Genomic DNA, 22,962 nt, shown 5'->3' with positions numbered 1-22,962 from the left:
ATTTACTGGTGGAATGTTCCACCGATAAATCACGGAAAAGTATTGTTTCAATAAAGCGAGTTTCCGTCAGCAAAATCCGTCGATAGATCTTCTGGTAAAGTTGGCGCCACTAAAATAATATTTCGCGCTACTTATCACTGTTGGATTTAGAGTCGAAACATAAAATCCGATGGTAAACAATCCGTGAAAACAAATCTACCTTGTATTCAACACAGAGAACCACGCCAAATTCGACGGTAATTGATGCCGCTAAATCCGATGATACTGAGTGTTTTTCTTGTAGAGAAAGATGGACGATGGAATCTAAGGGTGAACAGAGAAAGAACATAGAGAAAGTGGGAGTCGCATGGTGCTGGACGGCGATGGCGGCTGACGAACAAAGAGAAAGAGGGAGTCACGACTGATGGAGGGGAGAGGAGCAACAAACTGGTTTCGGTGAGGGGGAGAGGAGGCAGCGACAGAAGGGGCAGGCAATAGCGAGGCTGACGGAGCGGCGGGAAGTGGAGGCGGTTAGAGAGAGAAAGGGAAAAGAGAGGAGAGAGAGAGAGAAAATTTCGAAATGAAGGGGGAGAAGATTCACCCTTTGAATTTTGGGGTTCATTACCGTCGAATTTATCGGCGGATAAATCCAACGGTAACTTATTTCGAGTTACCAAAATGCTTGATGGATTGTTTTAAGGGTAAATTCCACGCTAAATTTTGCACCTATTTTTTCATTTTTCCTTTATGTATTATCGTCCCAATAACAATCTGACCAAATAAATTCTATACTAAACCCGTCCATAAACTCGTCAGCAAAACTGATGCTAATATATAATATTAAATCCAATAATAAATCTGACGGTATTTAATATTTTTTTATAATAAACAATGCGAAGAAGATAATCAATTTTTGATATATAACTTTCTATCGGTGAATCCCATCCATTCAAATAGTTGACTTGCTGGTTCTTTCTGATATTGTCGTGGTGTGAGTGAGAAGAAACAAAGTCAGAGAAACAAAGAGATCAATTTCTTCACGTGGAGTGCGCCGCATCACTCGGGCGGTGGTGCTCTTTTTCTTCCTTCATTTATGAATCAGTCAAACCCTCCATTGACCCAACCCCCCCCCCCCCCCACATGCCTTCCTAGCAATGCAACTTACGTAGTTTTGTATTTTACGATATATATATATATGAAAAGAAAAAAAAATTATAAATTCAGCACTCAAACACTTATAATATATTTAGTGTGGGGGTATCTGTTACTAAGTCCATAGCTTTCAATATATATTGTAGCTTCCTATATTGTAACCTTATGGGTATAACATCTTTACTATTATATAAATAAAGGGTCACAGAGATGGTGAGAACTGAGGCACTGTGTTGATCTGAACTGCATCTTCTGGAGATACTTTATTGATGATTCATCTTCTGAATTCTCTTTCTCAGCTATCAATATTCTGCAGGTTCGAGTTTTATTTGATTATTAATTACTCTAATTTTTACTCTTATATAATAATTTGTTTCTATTTTATGTTTAAATTTTATCAGAACTTTAGAAATGGTTTTAGACTTAAATTGTTTCTATCGTCAATGATGTATTAGATCTCTTTTCTTCCACATTTTAATTCATAAGCTAGAAATTCATCAAAATACAAATTGATAATTTGAATTTTATAATCACGGTTGAGAGTATTTTTCATTTTTTTATGTATTCTTAATGTTTAAAAGTTTTATATTATTATTGAGTATTGAATATTGACATCTAATTATGAATTGTTATGTTATTAGTTAGTAGAATAAAATAAAAAATGCTCTCAACGAGTAAAAGATGCAAGAAGAAAAAAAATATGAATTTCTTTCAATAAACTTGACTTATGTTTTTAATTTTTATAGTTCAAAGCCCCAAAAAACACTACAAACATACCATACGAGATTTTGATTAACACAAACCTTAAGAGATTCATCCCATCTTTTTTGGATTTAGCAAAGGTTATAAAATTAGCTATTAATAGAAAACATAGATAGAATAATAAGTTAATAACTACTAGAATAATAACTACTAAAATTATAAGTTTAACTGCGGTAAGTCATCCCCAATTACTAGAAACATGAATCATTATGAAAGCTTTACTACAAAACCAGTGGTATGAAATTGTTTAGTATCTTTTTTTCTCAATTTCAAACCTAATCTCAGTCAAATCTAAGCCATGATTTTCGTAAAAATTTCCTGTTGAAACTAATCAGATTTATTCATGATAGATTTAGACGATTAGCTTTCCTATTATGCAGCAAAACTTTTACTAGCAATAATATTTATTAACTTGTAGAAAATTTATTGAAGCTTTACTAATAATAAATTTTTAGCTAAAATACTTACGGATATAGACCAAAAAAGAGAAAATATTACCCAATAGTTAATTTTTATATTTTTTTATTTTTTACAATTATAATTGTTTAGCCAAGAAAGATTAGTTTCCTAATAAAACCTTGGGGTGAGTATTTAACATTAAGGAGGAACTAGCTAGGGTTTAAAAGAAGTAAGGATTTTGAAGGTAATACATAATAATAAAGCATTAAGGCATAAGTAGAGAGGCGTGCGTGGTGGGTCAAAGGCGTTACTCCGCAAATTTACAAGTGACTCAGGTACAGCTACCAGTGACTGAGAACACACTATATTTGGAGAGGGAGTGTGTACGTGTTGGGTGTGTGTGGTGTGGGGACGAGCATGACGCACCATGTGACGCAACCAATGGGAACACAGAAAAATAAAAGGAATAAAAGTATATATAAAACCTTTTTTAAATAAAATCCCAAGAAATTCGAAATAGCAAAAAGTGAAGGCTTAACCCAAATTATAGGCGACCCTATAGCACCGGTCAGACTAAGTCACCCAAACTTAAAGTGAACCCATTTTCTCTTTCTCCATTCTCCCCCCTCTGACTGCGTCACTCTTTTCTTCTTTCTTCTCCACGTCTCTCTGTCCCTTTCTCTCTATATTTTTTCACCTCTTTTTTTCTTATTTATGGACACAGCAGGATGGGCTCTCACTCTTGATTCCTCTTCTTCATTTTCCTCTTCTAAGAGTTCTGCCATCCGCCACAGCAACAAAAGCCACGTCAGCACCATGTTCCCAACCTTGGGAGGGTTTTCTGCCACCGATCCATCCATGTCGTCAGATCATAACAATCGAGCGGTTGTGGGCGAAGTCGACTTCTTCAACACGTCATCATCCTCATCCGTTAAGAACCAGACTTGTACTCATGGAAGCCTTTCCGAGTTTAATCTCCACGTAAATGTATGCTTCATCCTCATCTCATTTCTTTCAATTATTCTACTCGATATGATTTTAATTTCTCTCAACCTTTCCTTGCGTGTAATAAATTGTAGACTGGTCTGCAACTCCTTACTGCCAACAGTAAAAGCGATCAATCTACGGTGGATGATGGGGTTTCATCAGACACTGAAGATAAGCGCCCAAAAACCACCCAGGTATTTCTATTTCTTTTTACGGTAATAAATTGTATCCATAGATATATAACAGAAAAAGATTAGCCCTATAAGGGAATTCTAGTAATTATTATGGTTATAGAATAGTATTTTTTATTTTTTAATATGACTTACTAAATTGTTTTTATTCTGATCTATTGAGATATTGAGATACATTTTTTATGTTTTAGCTGGTACAAGTGCAAGAAGAACTCCAACGTGTGAATTCAGAGAACCAAAAGCTAAAGGAGACGCTCAACCATATGAGAAGTAGCTACATGAATTTGCAAATGCAAGTTGCCGCATTAATGCAACACCAACAGAAACAGCAAGTTTCCGAGACCACCACAGAAAATCATGAGGTAATATTGAAGAAAACTCTCTATACCTGTTTGAAATTGATGAATCTGGTGATCGAATTGTTACTGAATTTAAATTCAGGTAGGAAAAGTAAAAGGTGATGATGAGAAAAAGGAAGGGCGTAGTAGTGGAGGTGGAGGAATGATACCAAGACAGTTGCTTGATTTAGTTGCAAGTGGCACAGCCGAAGTAGACGATCAAGTATCTAATTCTTCTTCAGAAGAAAGAACTCGATCCAGCACACCTCAAAACCATAAAAACAGCAATGGCAAAATGGAGAATACTGGAGAGGATTTAGAATCATCACAACAAGGTTGGGATAATCCCAACAAGTTTCAGAGACTGAACCCTGCCACAGATCAATCCACTGCAGAAGCCACCATGCGAAAAGCTCGTGTCTCTGTCCGCGCCCGATCAGAAGCCCCTATGGTACCTATCCAAACTACTGCCTTAATTTGTATAATTCAAAACGTTTAAAAATTAATTAATTAATTGACAAAATCATTCAGATCAGCGACGGGTGCCAATGGCGAAAATATGGACAAAAGATGGCTAAGGGAAACCCTTGTCCTCGAGCATATTACAGATGCACCATGGCAGTTGGTTGCCCAGTTCGGAAACAAGTGAGTGCTCTTATTTGATATAAATCTAAAATCGAATTGGAACAATAATTTTATTAATAACTACTTAATTTATTAATTTATTAAATAATTTTATTAATTTTATCAATAATTTTATTAAATTTTGGCCAAAATATAATTAACAAAAAAAAATAAATAATTTTATATTATTAAATCAAATCTCACACTATTAAAAAATCATTAATAACTACTTAATTATTATAAATCACATATCATTCTTCTTAGAAAATTATTAAACTTAATTAATATATTGTTACATTTATCAGGTTCAACGTTGTGCGGAGGATAGAACAATATTGATAACGACATACGAAGGGACGCACAACCACCCACTGCCGCCTGCTGCGATGGCGATGGCGTCCACAACGGCGGCGGCGGCTAGCATGCTTCTCTCTGGATCAATGTCAAGCGCTGACGGAATAATGAACTCGAGCATGATGGCAAGAGCGATTCTTCCGTCTTCAAGCATGGCAACGCTATCAGCATCAGCACCATTCCCAACCGTCACACTCGACCTCACGCACCAACCGAACGCGTTGCCTTTGCAGTACCACCAACGGCAACAACAACAACATCCTCACGCGCAATTGCCGCAAGTGATTGCACAAGCGCTCTATAACCAATCCAAATTCTCTGGCCTTCAATTGTCTCAAGATGTTGGTTCTTCCCAAGCTTCAAGGCTACCGTCGTTGCACCCTAACCAAAATAATCCCTTGCTCGCCGACAAGGTCAACGCCATCACCAACGATCCTAACTTCACGGCGGTCGTCGCAGCCGCCATTTCCTCCATCATCGGTGGGGCTCATCAAAATAACAACGCCAACAACTCCGACGCAAATCCCAATATCATCAACAGTGCTACAGTCGGCAGCTTTTCAGGAAATTAGAGTATTAAATTTCTTTCTACATACCTTTTCAAATTTTTTGGTCAGACGTTTTACTTCTTTTTTTTTTTTGGTTTAAATGTTTTACGTGGGAAAGGGAAAATGAATTAATTAGTGTTCATAGACTTTGTTGTCCACGTTATGGTGGTAGGGTTTAGAACATAAAAGTCTTCATTCTTTGTTTATTTATTTGATCTTGAATAATTTGGATTCAACATGTTCAGAGTAAATAGACATGCAAAGAAAAAATGTAATGTAAACATCATATCTTTAAATTATCGGTTTCATATTTTAATATACTGTATTAATATTTGGTCTGCATCTGTATTGATAATATTGAATAAGAGCCAGGAAATACCTACCTGTTAGTGCCTGATTGGTCAACAAATACGGCCCTTGCAGTAATTGAATTTGATAGGTGGACTAGGAGACTTCTCAGCAGTTACGTGTGTGTGCGTAGCCATAAACAACAACAGATCATATCATTTATTAGGTTATGAATAACGTATAGTAGGGAAGTCAACTGTACATGCTGCACGAAATATATGAAGAATTAGTAGGTAAGAGGTGAAATGGTAGACTTTGAAATTTGAATTGATTGGAAATTTGTAATACGTTTTTGACTTATGAGGCTGTTTTTTATTGGGATCACGTTCGTGATAGTGCCATCTTAATGGCATGAAATTGAACTACGTAGTATTTGATTATTGAAGTATTCAAAGCAAAACCAATCAATCACGTGACTGCATTTACACTAGGATTAGGGCTATTCATACATGTCAACGTTTGCTGTTTCCGCGATAGCACCGTACCCATCCACCGTACACATGGGTCTCTTCTTCGGCTTTTATTCGACTCAATCCACAGGAAGCTGATGACCCTTGTATATTTATTTTCTGTGCATTTACTTTATAGATTTAATTAATATGTCTTGTGGAAGCAGGGAAATTAAACAATAATATCCTTTGAATAGTTCACGTGCTTGCATGTGCCGGAGAAGATTAACTTGGATTTTATGTCAGCTCCCCAACCTTGGTGGAAGCAAGGAAGCTATCCTCATCAGATCAGCTAGTTTAATTTTTGGGGCAACAAGCTGCTTTATGTATACGCAGTACTTAGATTAAGATTTATAATTTTTTATTTTTTTATCAATAGTAAAAAGGAGAAAAATGTAAGTCCAACGCAATATATAAGATATAACATATTTAACTGCTAAATTGTGAGTTTAAGTGTTTAACTGAGGTTAAAATCTATATTTATTCCAATATAATGAAAAAAAAAGTTATTCGTAGAGTATTTATCTATAATCGATAAACCCGCAATATAAGTATTGCTTAATTCAATAAAATTGATGCAAGTAAAATAGACCCGTGTTCATATCTGTTGAAAGCATAAATTATTAGACTCGTCAGTATCTGAAATCACACAACATATACATCAAGAACTGAGAAATTTTGGTGGTGGTGGTTTAGCAAATGATATAACATATAACGGATGACATATTATCTGACATTTTGGTGAAAAACTAAGAGACAGGTTTGGATGATGTTATTGATTTTGTTTATCTGGTTATATTATTGATTTTATCAGCTGAAAATTATTTTAGTTAAGGATAGAAAAATTCTTAGCTTATACTAACTTTAGAATACGTTACTGATGTTAACATTAAGATAATTGCAAGGTTGCCTAGAGGAATAAAAGAGTTTACTTAAATTTTGATTTTGTTTAGGTCTATTCCCACAAAAATTAATATACCTAATGGTTTGTGTATAGGATCAAGATTGAAAAAAAAGAAAAAGAAATAATGCGATAGAATACGAAACCTAATAAGTTGCATTGTATGTTCTAATAATCCCAAAAAATGAATCTAATTAATTCTAAATAACTAAACATTATTAGTCAATTTTCAGGAAGATATATAATTTCTCTGTTAGAATATAATTAAGATCAATTAGCATATTGGATATTTATTATAGGATATTACATCTTTATTATTACGATTCTCTTAGCACTTATAAATATTCTTCTATATTGTATCCTTCTAGACAGCTTGAATAGACAACTTGAATACATTCAATAATACACTTTTCAAATTACTCTCTCAATCTCTTGTTTCTATCATGGTATCAATGCCATGGTATCCTCCTTAAAGAGAATATGTTGTTTTTCTTGTGGTGAAATCACCGTAGTTTTTGCTTTTTTTTTTTTCTATGCCATTTTTTCTTTCCCTTTTGTTATTCCTTTGATGCTTTTTCACCTCACCGACTAGCATGTTTTCTCTGTCTTGTGTTTTTTCGAGTCGAATGATCAAACAATATTGTCATCCGCTGTTTACCTATTCTCATGAAGAAATCATATAGTTTTCGCTCTCTTTCGACAGTTCTGTCTGTGTTCTCTCGTGGCAATTCCGTTTGCATTCTCTCGTGCCAATTCCGTTTGTGTTCTCCCATGACAGTTCCGTCGGCGTTTTCTCGTAACAGTTCCATATGCGTTCTCTCGTGTCAATTCCATCTGCGTTCTCTCGTGGCAGTTTCGTCTGTATTTTCTCGTGACAGTTTCGTCTGTATTTTCTCATGGCAGTTCCGTCTGCGTTTTCGTCTGTATTTTCTTGTGGCAGTTCCATCTGCGTTTTTTTCCGGCAGTTTCGTCTGCACTTCTTTCAGATAGCGGCAGTTCCATCTGCGCTTCCTTCAGACAAGCGGCAGTTTCGTCTGCGCTTCCTTCAGGCTTCCGGCAGTTCCATCTGCACTTCCTTCTGACAGCGGCAGTTCCATCTGCGCTCCCTTTCGACAGCGGCAATTCCGTCTGCGCTTTCTTCCGGCAGTTCCGTCTGCATCCATTCTATTAGTTTATGCATTTTTTATTTTTTTATTTTAAATATGTTTCAAACTCAAGTTGTCACTTGAGTTTGAGGGGGATGTTAGAATATAATTAGGATCAATTAGCATATCTGTATATTTATTATAAGATATTACATCTTTATTATTACAATTCTCTTAGCATTTATAAATACGCTTCTATATTGTATCGTTTTAGACAGTTTGAATAGACAACTTGAATACACTCAATAATACACTTTTCAGATTATTCTCTCAATCTCTTGTTTCTATCATTCCCAATTATTATGTTGTTTTGAATGACAATAAATCCTAGAGACAGGAGTTATCGAAAGTTGGAATATTGTATATTCGAAGATTAATCTTTATATATCGTTATTTGTATGATGTTTTCTAGAAAGTAAATATGGTTTACGAATATTATCATGAGTTATAAAATCATGAACACTTATAAAACGACACAATAAATATATTATATATAGAGATTTTTGAGAATTCGTCATAAAAAGGAATAGATTTTTAATTCTTAGTTATTTTTTATTTTAAATAAATTTAAAGATTTCCTAATACCTATTATTGATCCATATATAGTTATTTTAGGTACAAGTTTTAACGATAGGCACCACTAATATAGAGTTATCAAAAACAACTTTTTCTAAAGACGCCTACATGACAAAATCTAAACCATATATCTTAAAACCACACTTTTAACTACATAACACTTCAAACCGTAGCCCTTTACAAGAAAAACGTCACCTAATGAAAAAAAGTAAATTAGAAGATTTAAGAGAAGAAATAATTAAATTATCAAAATTAATAGATCAAAAACTAATGATTTTAACTAATATTAATTGTAATGACACCGAATTCTTAAAATCAATACAAAATGATTTTTCCCAAAATCTTTATTTTACTATAAGTTTTATTGAAGGACTTAAAAAACCTGAGAAAACTTATATTTCACATGGAATTTCTAAAAACTGTTACTATGAAAATGATTCTCCACATCTCTATCATACTTTCAACCCACAATTAAATTCTATAGTAGATATGTTTGAAAAAATATTAGTATCCATAAAATTTTAAAGAAATAAGGAAAAAGAGGAACCTAAAATAAACGAAATTAAACAAATATTAAATAAATATTTTCAGAAAGAAAATTCCAAAGAAGAAAAAATTCAAAATATAGACAATATAACAAAACTAAAAGTAAAACCACCATTAAAATTATGAACATTGATGAAAAATTAGAAGATTAAAAATGGCTCAAGAAAATAATATTATGGAACAAGAATTTCAAATAGAAGAAGAATTAGTAAATTCTGAAAATATAGAAAATGAAGAACACATTCTAGATTATTCAAGTAATGAAGAACCAGTAGTTCCAATACAAGTAAAAAATGAAGCTGGAACATCTAAGGATAATCAATCTCAATTTAAATGGAAACAGGTTTTGAAAATTATACTTTTATAAAAGGATTTAGTAAATAAAAATTTAAAGTATACAAAAATACCATCAAAATATGTTCCTAAAATCCAGGAAACTGAAGGGGAAAGAATGCTTGATTTAGACTGTAAAAAGAATGAAAAAGAAATTTTCGAGAACTGGTTGAATTCCTTCTTATTAGAAGCCTTTACTAATCCAAAATTTAGTGAATTATCTGAAGGAGATATCTGGAATTATATAGGGTTTCATACTAAAGGAACTGTAAGAGATTATATGACATCAATAGAAAACCAAATAATAGAAGAATTAGCGACAAAAACAACAGTTTACGATAAGATATTACATATAATGATGATTCTGTATAAAGAATTTTTTGGAAAAAATATTATAGATCATAGACAAGAAGTCTATAACAAAGAATATCAATAAGCAAAAAACCATTTAGCTAATATTCAAATATATGATTTATGCAATGTGGAATCTTACATATGTGAATACAGAATAAATTATTATAAACTAAAAGAAGAAGATAAAAACCATTATCTTAGTATGTATATAACAAAACTTTCATACCCTGCTAATGAATTTATAATGGGAAGATTTATAAGAAAAATAAATAGAGGAAAAATTGAAAATAATTTTGGCGGAGCAACTTCTGCAATAAGAGAGGAAATAAAAGAACGTTGTATGCAAGAAGCAATTCAAAAAAGATTTGAAAATATAATTAGAATTTGCTCTCAGGATAATGAAGAAATACCTCAAAAATATGGTTTTAATAAAAATTTTCAAAGAAAAAGAAAATATCAATTTAGAAAAAGAAAATACTATCCAAACTGGAGAAAAAAAAGGTATTTTAGAAAAAGAAATAACAATAAAAAACAAAAAAATAACTACTGCCCAAATAAAAAAGAAAATTGCAAGTGTTGGTATTGCCAAGAAGAAGGACACTATGCAAATGAATGTCCAAAAAAGAAAGATAAAAAAGACCTTACCAAACAATTAGAAATTGCTAAGTCTTGTTTCATGGAACCATTAGAAGAATCAGATGATAACTTAGACTATATTTTTGAATATGTCTCAGAAACAGACTCAGAGACTGAGCAATAATGCCACATTTATTACTATAAAAATAACAGAAAAGTTTATAAATGCTTTCATAGATACTGGAGCAACACAATGCTTTGCTAATACAAATATAAAACTTGATTGGAAAAAATTAAAGAAACCATTAAGAGTTAGAATAGCTGACAAATCAATACATAAAATTGACCAAAAAGCATAAATGGTTGAAATATTTATTCAAAATTATAGGTTTATTGTTCCATCCATATATATGATAGATTCTGGGATGGATTTTATCATAGGAAATAACTTCTTAAAACTATATCATCCTTTCATTCAAGAATTAACATATATAGTTTTAAAAGCTCCACACGATTCTTCAATAAATCAAAAATCAAAACGTATAAAGATACCAACTACTACTATAGATAAGATTTTAAAATTTAAAATATTTTCTATATTAGAAATATGCTATTTGAATTTATATTTTTAGATAAATATCCTAAAAAATAATCTTGAAATAAAAATAGAAGAACTTTTGGATGAAGTTTGCGCTGAAAATCCTTTAGATATTAAAAATACAAATAAGGAATTAGTAAGCATTAAATTAAAAGATCCTATAAAAGAAATAAATGTTCCAAATAAAACTCCTTATTCCGCAAGAGATAGAGAAGAGTTTTCATTAGAATGCAAAGATCTTTTAGAGAAAGGAATTATAAGATTAAGTAAAAGTTCTCATGCGGCTCCAGCCTTTTACGTCGAGAACAATAATGAAATTAAAAGAGGAAAACGAAGAATGGTAATAAATTATAAGAAAATGAATGAAGCAACTGTTGGTGATGCTCATAAACTTTCTAGAAAAGATTCTATTTTAGAAAAAATCAAGAGAGCAACTTGGTTTTCATCTCTTGATGCAAAATCAGGATATTGGCAACTTCGTTTAGATGAAGAAACAAAGAAATTAACTGCTTTTACTTGCCCAACAAAAGAATCAACAAGTGTGTTGCTCTATGAATGAAATGTTTTACCATTCAGATTAAAACAAGCCCCAGGTATCTATCAAAGATTTATGGAAGAAAATCTAAAAGAACTAAATGAATTTATTTTAGTTTACATTGATGATATATTAATTTTTACAAAACAGGATAAAGAATATCATCTTCAAAAATTGTTAATAATTTTAGAAAGATGTAAAGAAAAAGGATTAGTCCTTAGCAAAAAGAAATCAAAAATTGCAAGACAAGAAATAGAGTTTCTTGGGTTAATTTTATCCACTCAGGAAAAGCTAAAACTTCAACCAAATATTTTAGAAAAGGTAAATTTATTTCCTAATAAAATAGAGGATAGAAAATAATTACAAAGATTTTTAGGGTGTATAAATTATATTTCTGATCAAGGATTTTTAAAGAATATAACAGAATACACAAAAAACTTATTTCCAAAAATAAGTACTAAAAAAGAATGAAAATGGAAAGAAAAAGATAGTATGGAAATTCAAAGGATCAAAAAATTATGTGAAAAGCTTCTGGAACTCTATATTCCAGTAGAAAACGACTACTTAATAGTAGAAACAGATGCTTCAGACATAACCTGGTCAGGATGTCTAAAAGCTAAGAAAGCTATAAAAAGTTTAGAACAAGAAAAAGAATCACTAGATTCTAAATATTCCCCAAAGGAATTACTTTGCAAGTATATTTCAGGGACTTTTACTCTAATAGAACAGAGATATACAACTCATGAAAAGGAAACTATAACAGCAATTAAATCTCTTAAAAAATGGAAAATTGATTTATTACCCAAAGAATTTACATTAAGGACAGACTCAAGTTACCTAACAGGTTTCATTTGATACAATTTAAAAGTTGATTATAATCATGGACGATTGGTAAGATGGCAATTATTTTTGTTACAATATCCAATAAAAATTGAATATATTAAGGGTGACAAAAATATTATTGCAGATACATTGACAAGAGAATGGAGTTCGTTTACAACGCATTAAATCAAGAAATTCAAAAATATCAGCAAGAACTTGAAGAATGCAAGCATTGTCTGCAAATAAGGGCACATATCCAATCCCTCAAGAAAGCCATTCAAGCAATGAAATCAACACAACAAGCAAAACCATCAGAGTTCAACCAGTTAAGCATGGTGGACAAACCAAGTGAAGAAAAAATTTCAGAAAATAAAACAATTGCTGAAATTATTAAAAAATCCACACAAGACAAAAATATTATGTGATTTATAATGGCCCATGAAAGGAGTATATGATGTCTGGAAAAAAGCAGCACCATTTACACATCAATCAGAGATAGTTCATAAAAGAGGATTTTCAATACTAGAAGAGGCAAAAGAATCTTTCAGGGAATATGAAGCTCTTCATCCAGAACAAACCCTAAAAAGAGCAGATAAAGCTCCGATTCAAGCCCAGAGAACAGGAATAATGAGAAACATTCCTAAAAGAGCTGAAATCAAAGAAAAGAAAAGGGTCTGTAGATCAAATCTCAGAGAAACCCTTAATATAGTCCTAAATTGGACTAAAGAAAAAAGGGCAAGTTTGGGATACTATCCTATTGCCAAAGAACAGCTAACAAAGCTGGTTATTTTTCCAGAGGCTTTCCCATCTGACACTTATCAATTTTTCCAGTATGGATTAATTGATACAGTTTTAATTTTTAATGATCTAAAAATTATTAGTGAGTTTCCTGCAAGATTCTTTGATGCAGTAAAGATATTTAAAAATATGATTGACAATGTAAATCCAAGGGATATATCCCTAAAATTTACAAATAGTCAACCTATTTTTAATGAAAAAGAAGAGTGCTTAGTTCCAGCACACTAAGTAATATTCATGTCCGTCTTCCCAGGAAACTTTCAACCAATTGATCAAATTCAAGATTTAGCAATCTACAGTCTTGAAGGAAGACTAGCCAGCACATTAGCAAGGGTTTTTGAAAGAACTCAAAAAATAACGAGAAAATCTCATACAAGAATTAATTATAAAAGCAGAAATACTCTGCTTGTGTCCAGTAAAAGAAATGAAATTGAAGAAAGAGAGATGAGACTCTTGGTGGAATTTGAATCTGCATTCTATAATCTATCCGGACTCTTAGAAAAACTCCCTGAAGGGATAAAAAAGAATCTCTGCTATTTGATAAAAGACAGAGAAGACCACAAGTGCCAGCTATGTGCTTCAGAAATATCTGAAGAAAGCAATAATGAAATGGAATCCACCCACATGATAAAAGAAGAGGACAGTACATCCACCCACATGATAAAAGAAGAGGACAGCGCATCTGAAGCATCCCTCAACATTATTGTATAATGATGTAAGCGCTTAGGTCATAGAGCACCAACAATGTAGCTGGTGCAAGATAATAAAACAATGACGTAAGCAATGACGTCATAAGAAGGGTAAGGATGAGAATCGTCCATCAGACCAACCATTATAAATAGAGTGCTTAGGCAATTGAAGAAGTATCAGAAAATAGAAAGCAGAAGGTTAAGAGTACTCATATGCTAGGAAAGCAAGGAGGAAGCTGCCGAGGCGATTCTATAGTTTGACAAAAGAATTTCCTTAGGAAAAAATAGTTTTAAACTCCCCTCTGGAGTTAATATCTATAATCTCCCCTCTGGAGATAAAAACATCTTATGTAAAATATACTAAATAAAGGAAGTTTTTCTCCAGAAAGGTACGCCTTTATCCTAATCTCTTAATTATGAATTATTTAGAAAGCTTAGAATTAACAGAAGAATATGATTATTATAGATTAACTGCTTTATTAGATAATGAAAAACATGCTGTTTTAAAAACAGAACTAAATCTCAAATCAAATGAAAATTTTAATAAACAAAATCTTTTAAAAGAAGTTTTTAATAGAAAAAATATAATATACTATGGAAAAATTCAACTTGAAGCCCCTGTAAAAATAAAATCTGCTAATGGAGAACTTGAAATAGCCTTGATAAATGATGAAGAATTAAGTAAACAGATTGAGAAAATCAAGGATCAACATAAGAGATCTAAAATTGGATGGATTCATATTAGTACTATACAAGTTTTAATTAAATCTACATATATGAAAGGAATTAATTCACCAATAAGTTTAGCAATCTGTGATAAAAGAATTACTGATGACCCAATAGATCAAATAATTGGAATTGTTCATGGGAATTTGGCAAATGTAAATGTTAAATTTAATGCCCATCTTGGATATGCCATACCTCTATCAACCGAAAATCTTGGTAGATCTATAAGTTTAGCTTATAAATTTCATAGAAAAAGTTTAATGGAACAAGATGATGAACCATTTTCAATTACATATGCAATAAATTATGCTTTAACGAATAGTCATCATAGTATAATATTTAAAAATAGAAAAAGAATTTATGTTGATGAATTATTTCAGAAAATTGTAAAAACAGAAATACCAAAATATAAAGCTATTGAAAACCCAGTTTTATTATTAAAAGAACCATAAAAAAGATCGGTTTCATCAAATTTTCAAATAAGAGAATCTAAAATCAATAGTCCTTTAAGTTTATCTAAATTAAAAATTAAAGAAGAAAACTCTGAAATAAAAGAATTAACAAAAAAGTCGAAAAATTAAATGAAACCCTAAATACTAAATTATGACAATAAATAAGGAAGAAATATATGTAACTTATCCAGATAAGAAACAAGAGCTTTTTGAAAGAGAAAATCGTTTGAATTATTTGCAGTTTTCTGAAATAAATCAAAGAGCATTTAAAGCTCTAAAAATAATCTATAACAAGTTAAAAAAGGAAGTTGAAGAGCTAGAAAAATTAATAGAATCTCTGGAAAATAGTGATGAATCAATGATAGAGTTTGCAGAAATTCTAAAATAAATAAAGATAAACAAGAGAAAGTGTAAAAATAAAAGAAATTTTGAACTAGTAATAGATAATCATTTAACAAATACAAGAGAAATGATTAAATACTCTAGATTATGAAGTTGCAAATTATTGGATCTATACAAATTATAAACTTATTCGAAGAGTTAATAGAAATTTTGTAAAAAATTGGTGTCAGAGCCAAGTTAACGATTAAGGGTAACACTTTCTTTTTAAGCAACACTTTTAATGATACGTTTTTAAATCAATAACAACCATAAGATAGAAAACGTCTTTATAAAAAGTTGAAATTGGCAACTTTACCGTAGCATCCACCTTTAACGATATCAATCTTTTCATAAAAATATATATTGTTTTATTCTCTTAATGAACTTCTATTCTTATTTTAAGTTATCCACATAATTCTCTTCACTAATTATTAACACATTATTGTTTCTGGTGTATATTTTTGACATTAAATAACTATGATGAATTTTTTTTGTGATTTTAAATTTTCATATTATTACTATTTTATTTAATGGCAACAAAGTGAAACTATTGCTTCAGCAGTATATTGCAAAGTGCAAACTGATGGTTATGGCTTAGGAGTTAGGAGTGGGATTTGCCGTTTTTTGTTTTTCAAAATAAAATTAGAGTAAATTATATGGTGTCTTTTATTTTAGTATCTAAATTGTTTAAATTATCTTTTAAAGTAAAAACAAATATTTAAATTTATTAAATATTAACTAGTTACCTATTTTTGAGAAATTAAAACTTATTTATAAAGTATCATAGTAATCATCCTAAAATTAGTCCACTAGTTTGGTAAGTTTTTTTTTTATTTATTTTTTATTTTTTTGTCTACATAAACTTATTATATCCCAATTTTTTTTTAGAGAATCCTTAATTTTATGCATTATAATACCACAATACATTTACACTATACACAATTACTCACATGATACTAGAGTCTAGAGAGTTCCTATTCAAGTGTATTAGCTAAAATTTGAATATAAATACAGCATATTAAAAGATATATAGTTTACCCCTTGCAGAGAGGTTTTTATCTTTAGTTCGAATTGAAACTGGGATTTCAATTAATAGGATAATTGGGCTCTATACGTTGTATCGGCTCAATGATTTTCATTTGAATATTAAGGCCCAGGAGCAACGGTGAGCCCATGATATTATTGATTTTATAAACAACCAAATCAGATGGTGTTTCCTGACGAAAATTCCAGATGGAATTTGGGCCCCAAAAAAGATGCTTTGCTTAATTGCATTGCCTACAGGAATTTGGCGAACTTTTTCTTTTTAATATTGTATTACTAGAGGTGAAATTCTTCATTATGAACCAAACTGTGTGTTAAACACAACTATGGCCATTTACAAAACGTCAGTGACGTTTTGTATTTTTTTAATCAAAATAATATTTTTTTTAACAAAACGTCAGCGACGTTTTGTTCTTTCATGATCAAAAAATTTTTTTTATTACAAAACGTCAGTGACGTTTTGTATTTTTTTAATTAAAATAATATTTTTTTAACAAAACGTCAGCGACGTTTTGTTCTTTTATGATCAAAATTTTTTTTTATTACAAAACGTCAGTGACGTTTTGTACTACTACCACAACTGTGTAAAACACCAAAATGATCAAATACTTTTGTATTTCACATTAAAATTATTCATATATAAAAATTTTAGCCGAATTTGGCGTTCACCGCCAAATGGAACATGAGTCAGAACTCAGATAATGTGGTCGTGTCGTGTGTTAAGGAAGCCAAGCGCCCATCATTTTCTAATGAGAAATATTAGAGCACAATTAAAATTTATTATTTTTAATTATTAAATTTGGTTATTAATTTAATTTTTGTTAATTTAATAATTTAATAATATATTTATTTTATATTTTTAAATATGAATAATTAATTAATAATTAAAAATAATAAATTCTGATAATTCTTTATTTTTTTTTAGTTTTGAGGTAATTATACCGCTGAGGTACCCACGCCATCACCACCGTCTGCTTCTGCTTGTATTGAACGAGCCCTTCGTGATCCGTGATTACGTGGCACTCTCTTTATCCTTCAGATGTACGCCCAAGATTAATCCCGTATGAACGGTCCAGATTGAAAGATTGCACCGCCACCACTGCCAGTAAGCGTTGTTACGAGGCGAAAAGGAAGGAATAACAAAAGGCATCAGGAAGGTGTGTCACTCACTCTTTGCTACTGAAACTACCTCTTCTTGTCTTCGAATCTCCTTTTCTTCTCTCGGTAACCTTCTTCTTCTTCCTCCTTCCCCATTGATCTCTCTTTCTTATACTTGTTATTCTTTTTGTGGTTTTTTCTTTTCTCTGTGGTGTTTCAAAGGTTTGCATCATCTGTTACACTACTTACATCTTGATCCACTGCGTATTTATTTTTCCGATTCGTTTATTCGGATCATTGTATTTTATTCGCAGATTGTGCATGTAAGTTATAGATTATGTTAGTACGTGTATTTATATTGTAATTGTTCATGATATTCTGTTTATGCCAGCTGAATTTGAATGCATGCATGCATGTCATTTTCTAGGTTTTGTTTAGTATTAGTTCATCAAGGGATCTAATTTATAGTCTAGTTACAGAGAAGAGAAGAGAAGAGAAGAGGATTGATAATACACAATAATATTTGAAGTGTTGCACCTTTATTATTGTCTAGTTCTTTTTTTGATAATTTGAAAGTGTGGTTTTCAATTTGGATGAGCAGTTGAACATGGGCAACAAGGCGAATGCGGTTGTGTTATGGTTGTTTGTGTCATCCCTGTTGCTATCTGTGGTGTTGAGTGCGCCAAATGATGGTTTACGAAGGATTGGACTGAAAAAGGTTAAACCTGACCTCAATAATCGGCTTGCCGCTCGATTGGGGTCCAATGACGAGGCTTTACGTGCTTCTATTAGAAAGCACCATCTCCAAAACAATCTCGGTGGTGATGATGAAACTGACATTGTTGGTTTAAAGAACTACTTGGATGCTCAGTACTATGGTGAAATAGGAATCGGAACTCCTCCTCAGAAATTCTCTGTCATCTTTGACACCGGCAGTGCTAATTTGTGGGTGCCTTCATCCAAGTGTACCTTCTCGGTGAGCTTTTTAGTTTCATCACTCGTATAATATATAATCTGCACTGGTGCACTTGGATTTACTTGAATTGTTTGTGTCATTTGCTATTTGGTGCAGATTGCGTGCTACTTCCATTCAAAGTACAAGTCTGCCAAATCGACTACCTATAAGAAGAATGGTTTTTTTTTTTCCCCTCTTCCCATAAACTCTTAAGTCAATTTTGATTGTTTTGCTAGATTCTGCATTAAGTTTTTGCTTTCTGTTTATCTAACTACTCTTTTTTATTTATTTAGTTTTGGAGGAAATGATGTATTCCTTTGATCAACTAGAAAAAATGTTATATTCATATAGTGCTTCTATTTTCAGCCACTTGACATTGTGTGCCCGTATAATGGATGCTCGCATGTTCCCTCTTTCTGATGCAACATTTTATGTTATTTAGGGACTGCCGTTGCAATTCAATATGGTACTGGAGCAATTTCTGGTTTCTTTAGCTATGACAATGTCAAAGTTGGCGACATAGTTGTGAAGAATCAGGTATGCTGATCCTCAACCCCTTCTATGCTGGTAGACAAGGGTGTAATCTGCTTGGCTTTTTCACATTCTATGTATTATTAAGTGATAGAGTACCCTTTGATCTCCACCAGGAATTTATTGAAGCAAATAGAGAGCCTAGTGTGACATTTTTGGTGGCCAAGTTTGATGGAATATTGGGACTTGGGTTTCAAGAGATAGCAGTTGGGAATGCTGTTCCAGTTTGGTACTGCTAGCATCCAAATTTTGATTATTCATTTCTTCAAGTTCATCTGATCCCTGTTTCTTATCAGATATAATGTGTAACAGGTACAATATGCTTGATCAAGGTCTTGTTAATGAACCGGTGTTTTCATTTTGGCTGAACCGTAACCCAGAGGAAGAGAATGGGGGCGAACTTGTTTTTGGAGGTGTTGATCCCAATCACTACAAGGGAAAGCACACTTATGTGCCTGTGTCGAGAAAAGGATATTGGGAGGTTAATCATTAAATATAGTCTTTTCTCTTAAAAATTACAATGCATTTTTTGTTTCCCTTTTATTTTTTTACTAACTTTTATCCCTTTTTTTTTCTTTGCAAAAGTTTGATATGGGAGATATACTTATTGGAGACAAAAAAACTGGTATGTGAAGACCAAAAAATTAGTATAATTCTGCTAGTTTTTCTTATGACATGATAATAAATGGTTCATGATTTCAGTTCTAATTTACTGACCTGATCACATTGCTATCCAGGAATTTGTGCTGACAGCTGTTCAGCTATTGCAGACTCGGGGACTTCTTTGTTGGCAGGTCCAACGGTATGAATAAAATAAGTACTCTAACCATGTTGTTTCCAGTTTGTTCTTCAATTCCTTTTGTAGAATTTAGGGAGGTTAATGAAAGGTAGATAACGAATGTAAACTAGAGGTTTAAACAGCTAATTGTTTGTGGTTTTGAATCACTTTTAATTCTTATTGCTATGCTATAACACTGCTACAAGGTCAAAATATTGTCACTAGAATATTTGACAGAAAAATCATGACAGGAAATAAACCCAAAAGTTAATATCTTGCTAAATGCTAGGATTTTTGACATTTTCTACTCTCCTATCTAACTTATGCAATATATTTGTTTTTAGATTATGTTATAACTATGTGCAGACCTCATTTCTCCCCTGTATTAATTTCTTCAAATTTGGTTTTGGCCTTTTAGAGTTTATGTTTGGATTGTTTGTATTACCAAATGGAAAATGCTCATCAAATAACCAGATTATTTCTATGATCAAATGTGTTCTTGTAGACTGTGATTACTATGATAAATCATGCAATTGGAGCAGCAGGAGTTGTAAGCCAAGAATGCAAAGCCGTTGTTGCGCAGTATGGACAAATAATCATAGACCTGCTTGCGGCCGATGTGAGTGCAATTTGAAACTGTTGTTGGCATGCATTAGACAATTATGTATTTTACTTCTAAATTATGGCTTTTGTTTTCCCCTTGCAGGCACCTCCAAAGAAGATCTGTACCCAAATTGGATTGTGCACTTTTGATGGGACACGGGGTGTTAGGCAAGTCCCAAAGAGGATTTTCTTTTCACCAAATTCTTTGCTTCAGCAATCTAAATACCGTCATATATTAAATTAATGTAATTGGCGTGTCACATTGCTCATTTGTATTTTGGTTGTGGACTTGTGGTTCTTTTAGTGGGGGTATCGAGAGTGTGGTGGATGAGCATCAAAGATCATCATCTGGTGGCGGTATTGCTTGTTCTGCATGCGAGATGGCAGTTGTTTGGATGCGGAGCCAGCTCAATCAGAATCAGACAAAAGATCGGATACTAAACTATGTTAACCAGGTCAGTTAAGGTTTCTTGATCATGCTTTGTTCGCGAGTAATCTAATCTTATTGCTTCACCTCTTAATGGTATTGTACTTCGTGGATGCAGCTTTGTGATAAAATGCCTAGCCCGATGGGAGAATCATCTGTTGACTGTGGGGACTTGTCTAAAATGCCTACCATTTCCTTCAGTATTGGTGGAAGAACTTTTGACCTTTCCCCAGATGAGGTATGCCGTATATGGCATACTAAAACCTATTGGGTTCCTTTTCATGCGGGAATGGTTATCCTGTTTTGTTCTAAATATTTATTTGTTTATTTTTTGGTGTGTTCAGTATATACTAAAGGTTGGCGAAGGTGTTGCGGCTCAGTGCATTAGTGGCTTCACTGCAATTGATATTCCTCCTCCACGTGGCCCTCTCTGGATCCTTGGAGATGTGTTCATGGGGCGCTATCACACTGTCTTCGATTTTGGCCAAGGGAGAGTTGGATTCACCGAAGCAGCATAAAGGAATGTTATCATCTGGTAGTTTGGGTACTCTATCAATCCATGCTTTTGTATATATTAATGCTACTCGAAAAAAGTGTGTCCATCCTAGTTATAGGGTGTCCGTGGGACGCCGGCCATGAATGAGCCTCTGGACTCTGCATTGCACTCGGATGTTGAAGATGCTTCCGCATGACTAGTTTAAAATATGGGATGGCCAAAATGTTACGTAAATGTAAGGAAGTATCGTGTGCGTTCAAAATAACGGAATATTGACTTTATGGATAATGAATAATGATAATGAGTAGTTGATAAATTGGTTACGGTTTGCCAGTAGTGATAGCTCCTGCCTTTCTGGTATATAATATGCCTTGGTAAATAAGGATGCTACCGAACATGTATTACAGGTGGGAATCTGCCAAATTAAATGGTCATATGGCGATGGTTCCGAGGTTTGAACTTCGAACCAGTTTTTTCCAGGAGTTGAAGCAGCATGGCACGAGTGATTAGTTAGGACTTGGTAGAATTGTTTCGTTAAATGTTTTAAGTTGGAAAGTCATTAAGAGCGTGATCAAAGTCATTTAGATCAAAGTCATTTAGGTAGCGTTTGTGTACTGAGAGACAGACAAAATTTAAAATATATTTTAGTATTCTGTTTGATATAAAGGAGGAGATAGAAATTTTAGTATTTTTTTTGTGTAAAGTGAGAGATAGAAATTAAAATAAGAATGAAGTTTTAATTTAATTTGTATAAAAAATAAAATTAGAATTAATTAATTAAAATGAGAGTATTTTAGGTATAAAATGTTATTAAAATTTTAGTTTTTGTCTTTAAAAATTTTAGTTTTCTTTGTTTTTATTTTTTGAAGATAGTGAAATACTAAAATTTTAGAAAGAGAAATAGAAATTTTAATATCAATTTTTTAGTTAACAAATATGATAGTCTCTTAATTTCTGTCTCACGATTTTAAAACAAACAAACCGACTTTTTAGGAAGCAGAGAGATAAGGAAGCAGAGATGATTATTAGTAGGGAGTCGGTGATGGGTGGCACCATTCTTTCGACTTCTGCACACTTTCATTATGTATGTAGACGTCATCAAATTTCCAGCTGACATTGACCATATTAGAGAAATCCGAATGAGTTAACCAAGCCGTTATGAGTCTAAAGGGTCTTCTAGCATTGTTGGACACAGGAAATTGTTTCATAATACGTAATATTATCAAAGATATATTAATTCAATAGAAAAAAATATAGAAGTACATATTAGTTATTTTAATAAAAGAAATTATATTATATGTTGTTTATAATATTTAATAATATATTTACTAGTATAGTAGTTGAAAAGGTATATTATACCTCAAAATATGAGTTCAAATTCTATTTTACTTAACTTATACAAAAGTGAATTTGAGATATTAGCTTTTACTTTATTGATATAATAGTAAATTTTGTAATTGATTAATA

General features: G+C 32.2%; 2 protein-coding genes across 5 annotated transcripts; both read left to right on the top strand.

The window, feature by feature from the left end:
• Nucleotides 1-1,152: 1,152 nt before the first annotated feature.
• On the top strand, nucleotides 1,153-5,676 carry LOC112705950 (WRKY transcription factor 6). 2 transcript variants are annotated; one of them, XM_025757001.3, is made up of 7 exons: nucleotides 1,153-1,447; nucleotides 3,020-3,279; nucleotides 3,372-3,473; nucleotides 3,662-3,832; nucleotides 3,912-4,259; nucleotides 4,340-4,453; nucleotides 4,738-5,676. In XM_025757001.3, exons 2-7 carry the CDS (start codon nucleotides 3,109-3,111, stop codon nucleotides 5,356-5,358), a joined length of 1,527 nt encoding a protein of 508 aa, XP_025612786.1. In that variant the 5' UTR covers nucleotides 1,153-1,447; nucleotides 3,020-3,108; the 3' UTR covers nucleotides 5,359-5,676. The 2 variants fall into 2 exon arrangements, with proteins under 2 accessions (XP_025612786.1, XP_025612779.1); XM_025756994.3 differs by having other exon boundaries at nucleotides 1,194-1,447; nucleotides 3,017-3,279.
• A 12,014-nt stretch (nucleotides 5,677-17,690) lies between these two features.
• Nucleotides 17,691-21,811, top strand: LOC112705938 (aspartic proteinase). Of its 3 annotated transcripts, none has more exons than XM_025756986.3 (13): nucleotides 17,691-17,831; nucleotides 18,307-18,681; nucleotides 18,778-18,838; nucleotides 19,103-19,197; nucleotides 19,308-19,420; nucleotides 19,504-19,672; nucleotides 19,777-19,816; nucleotides 19,929-19,993; nucleotides 20,475-20,588; nucleotides 20,676-20,740; nucleotides 20,877-21,027; nucleotides 21,118-21,237; nucleotides 21,344-21,811. In XM_025756986.3, exons 2-13 carry the CDS (start codon nucleotides 18,313-18,315, stop codon nucleotides 21,515-21,517), a joined length of 1,536 nt encoding a protein of 511 aa, XP_025612771.1. In that variant the 5' UTR covers nucleotides 17,691-17,831; nucleotides 18,307-18,312; the 3' UTR covers nucleotides 21,518-21,811. The 3 variants fall into 3 exon arrangements, with proteins under 3 accessions (XP_025612771.1, XP_025612763.1, XP_072057748.1); XM_025756978.3 differs by having other exon boundaries at nucleotides 17,817-18,028; XM_072201647.1 differs by having other exon boundaries at nucleotides 17,827-17,927.
• The last annotated feature ends 1,151 nt before the right edge of the window (nucleotides 21,812-22,962 follow it).

This window comes from Arachis hypogaea, chromosome 1 (genome assembly GCF_003086295.3).
Source record: "Arachis hypogaea cultivar Tifrunner chromosome 1, arahy.Tifrunner.gnm2.J5K5, whole genome shotgun sequence".
In the NCBI taxonomy this organism is placed as follows: Eukaryota; Viridiplantae; Streptophyta; class Magnoliopsida; order Fabales; family Fabaceae; genus Arachis; species Arachis hypogaea.
Note: the sequence above shows the minus strand (reverse complement) of the source record. Positions and strands in the feature narration are given on the sequence as shown.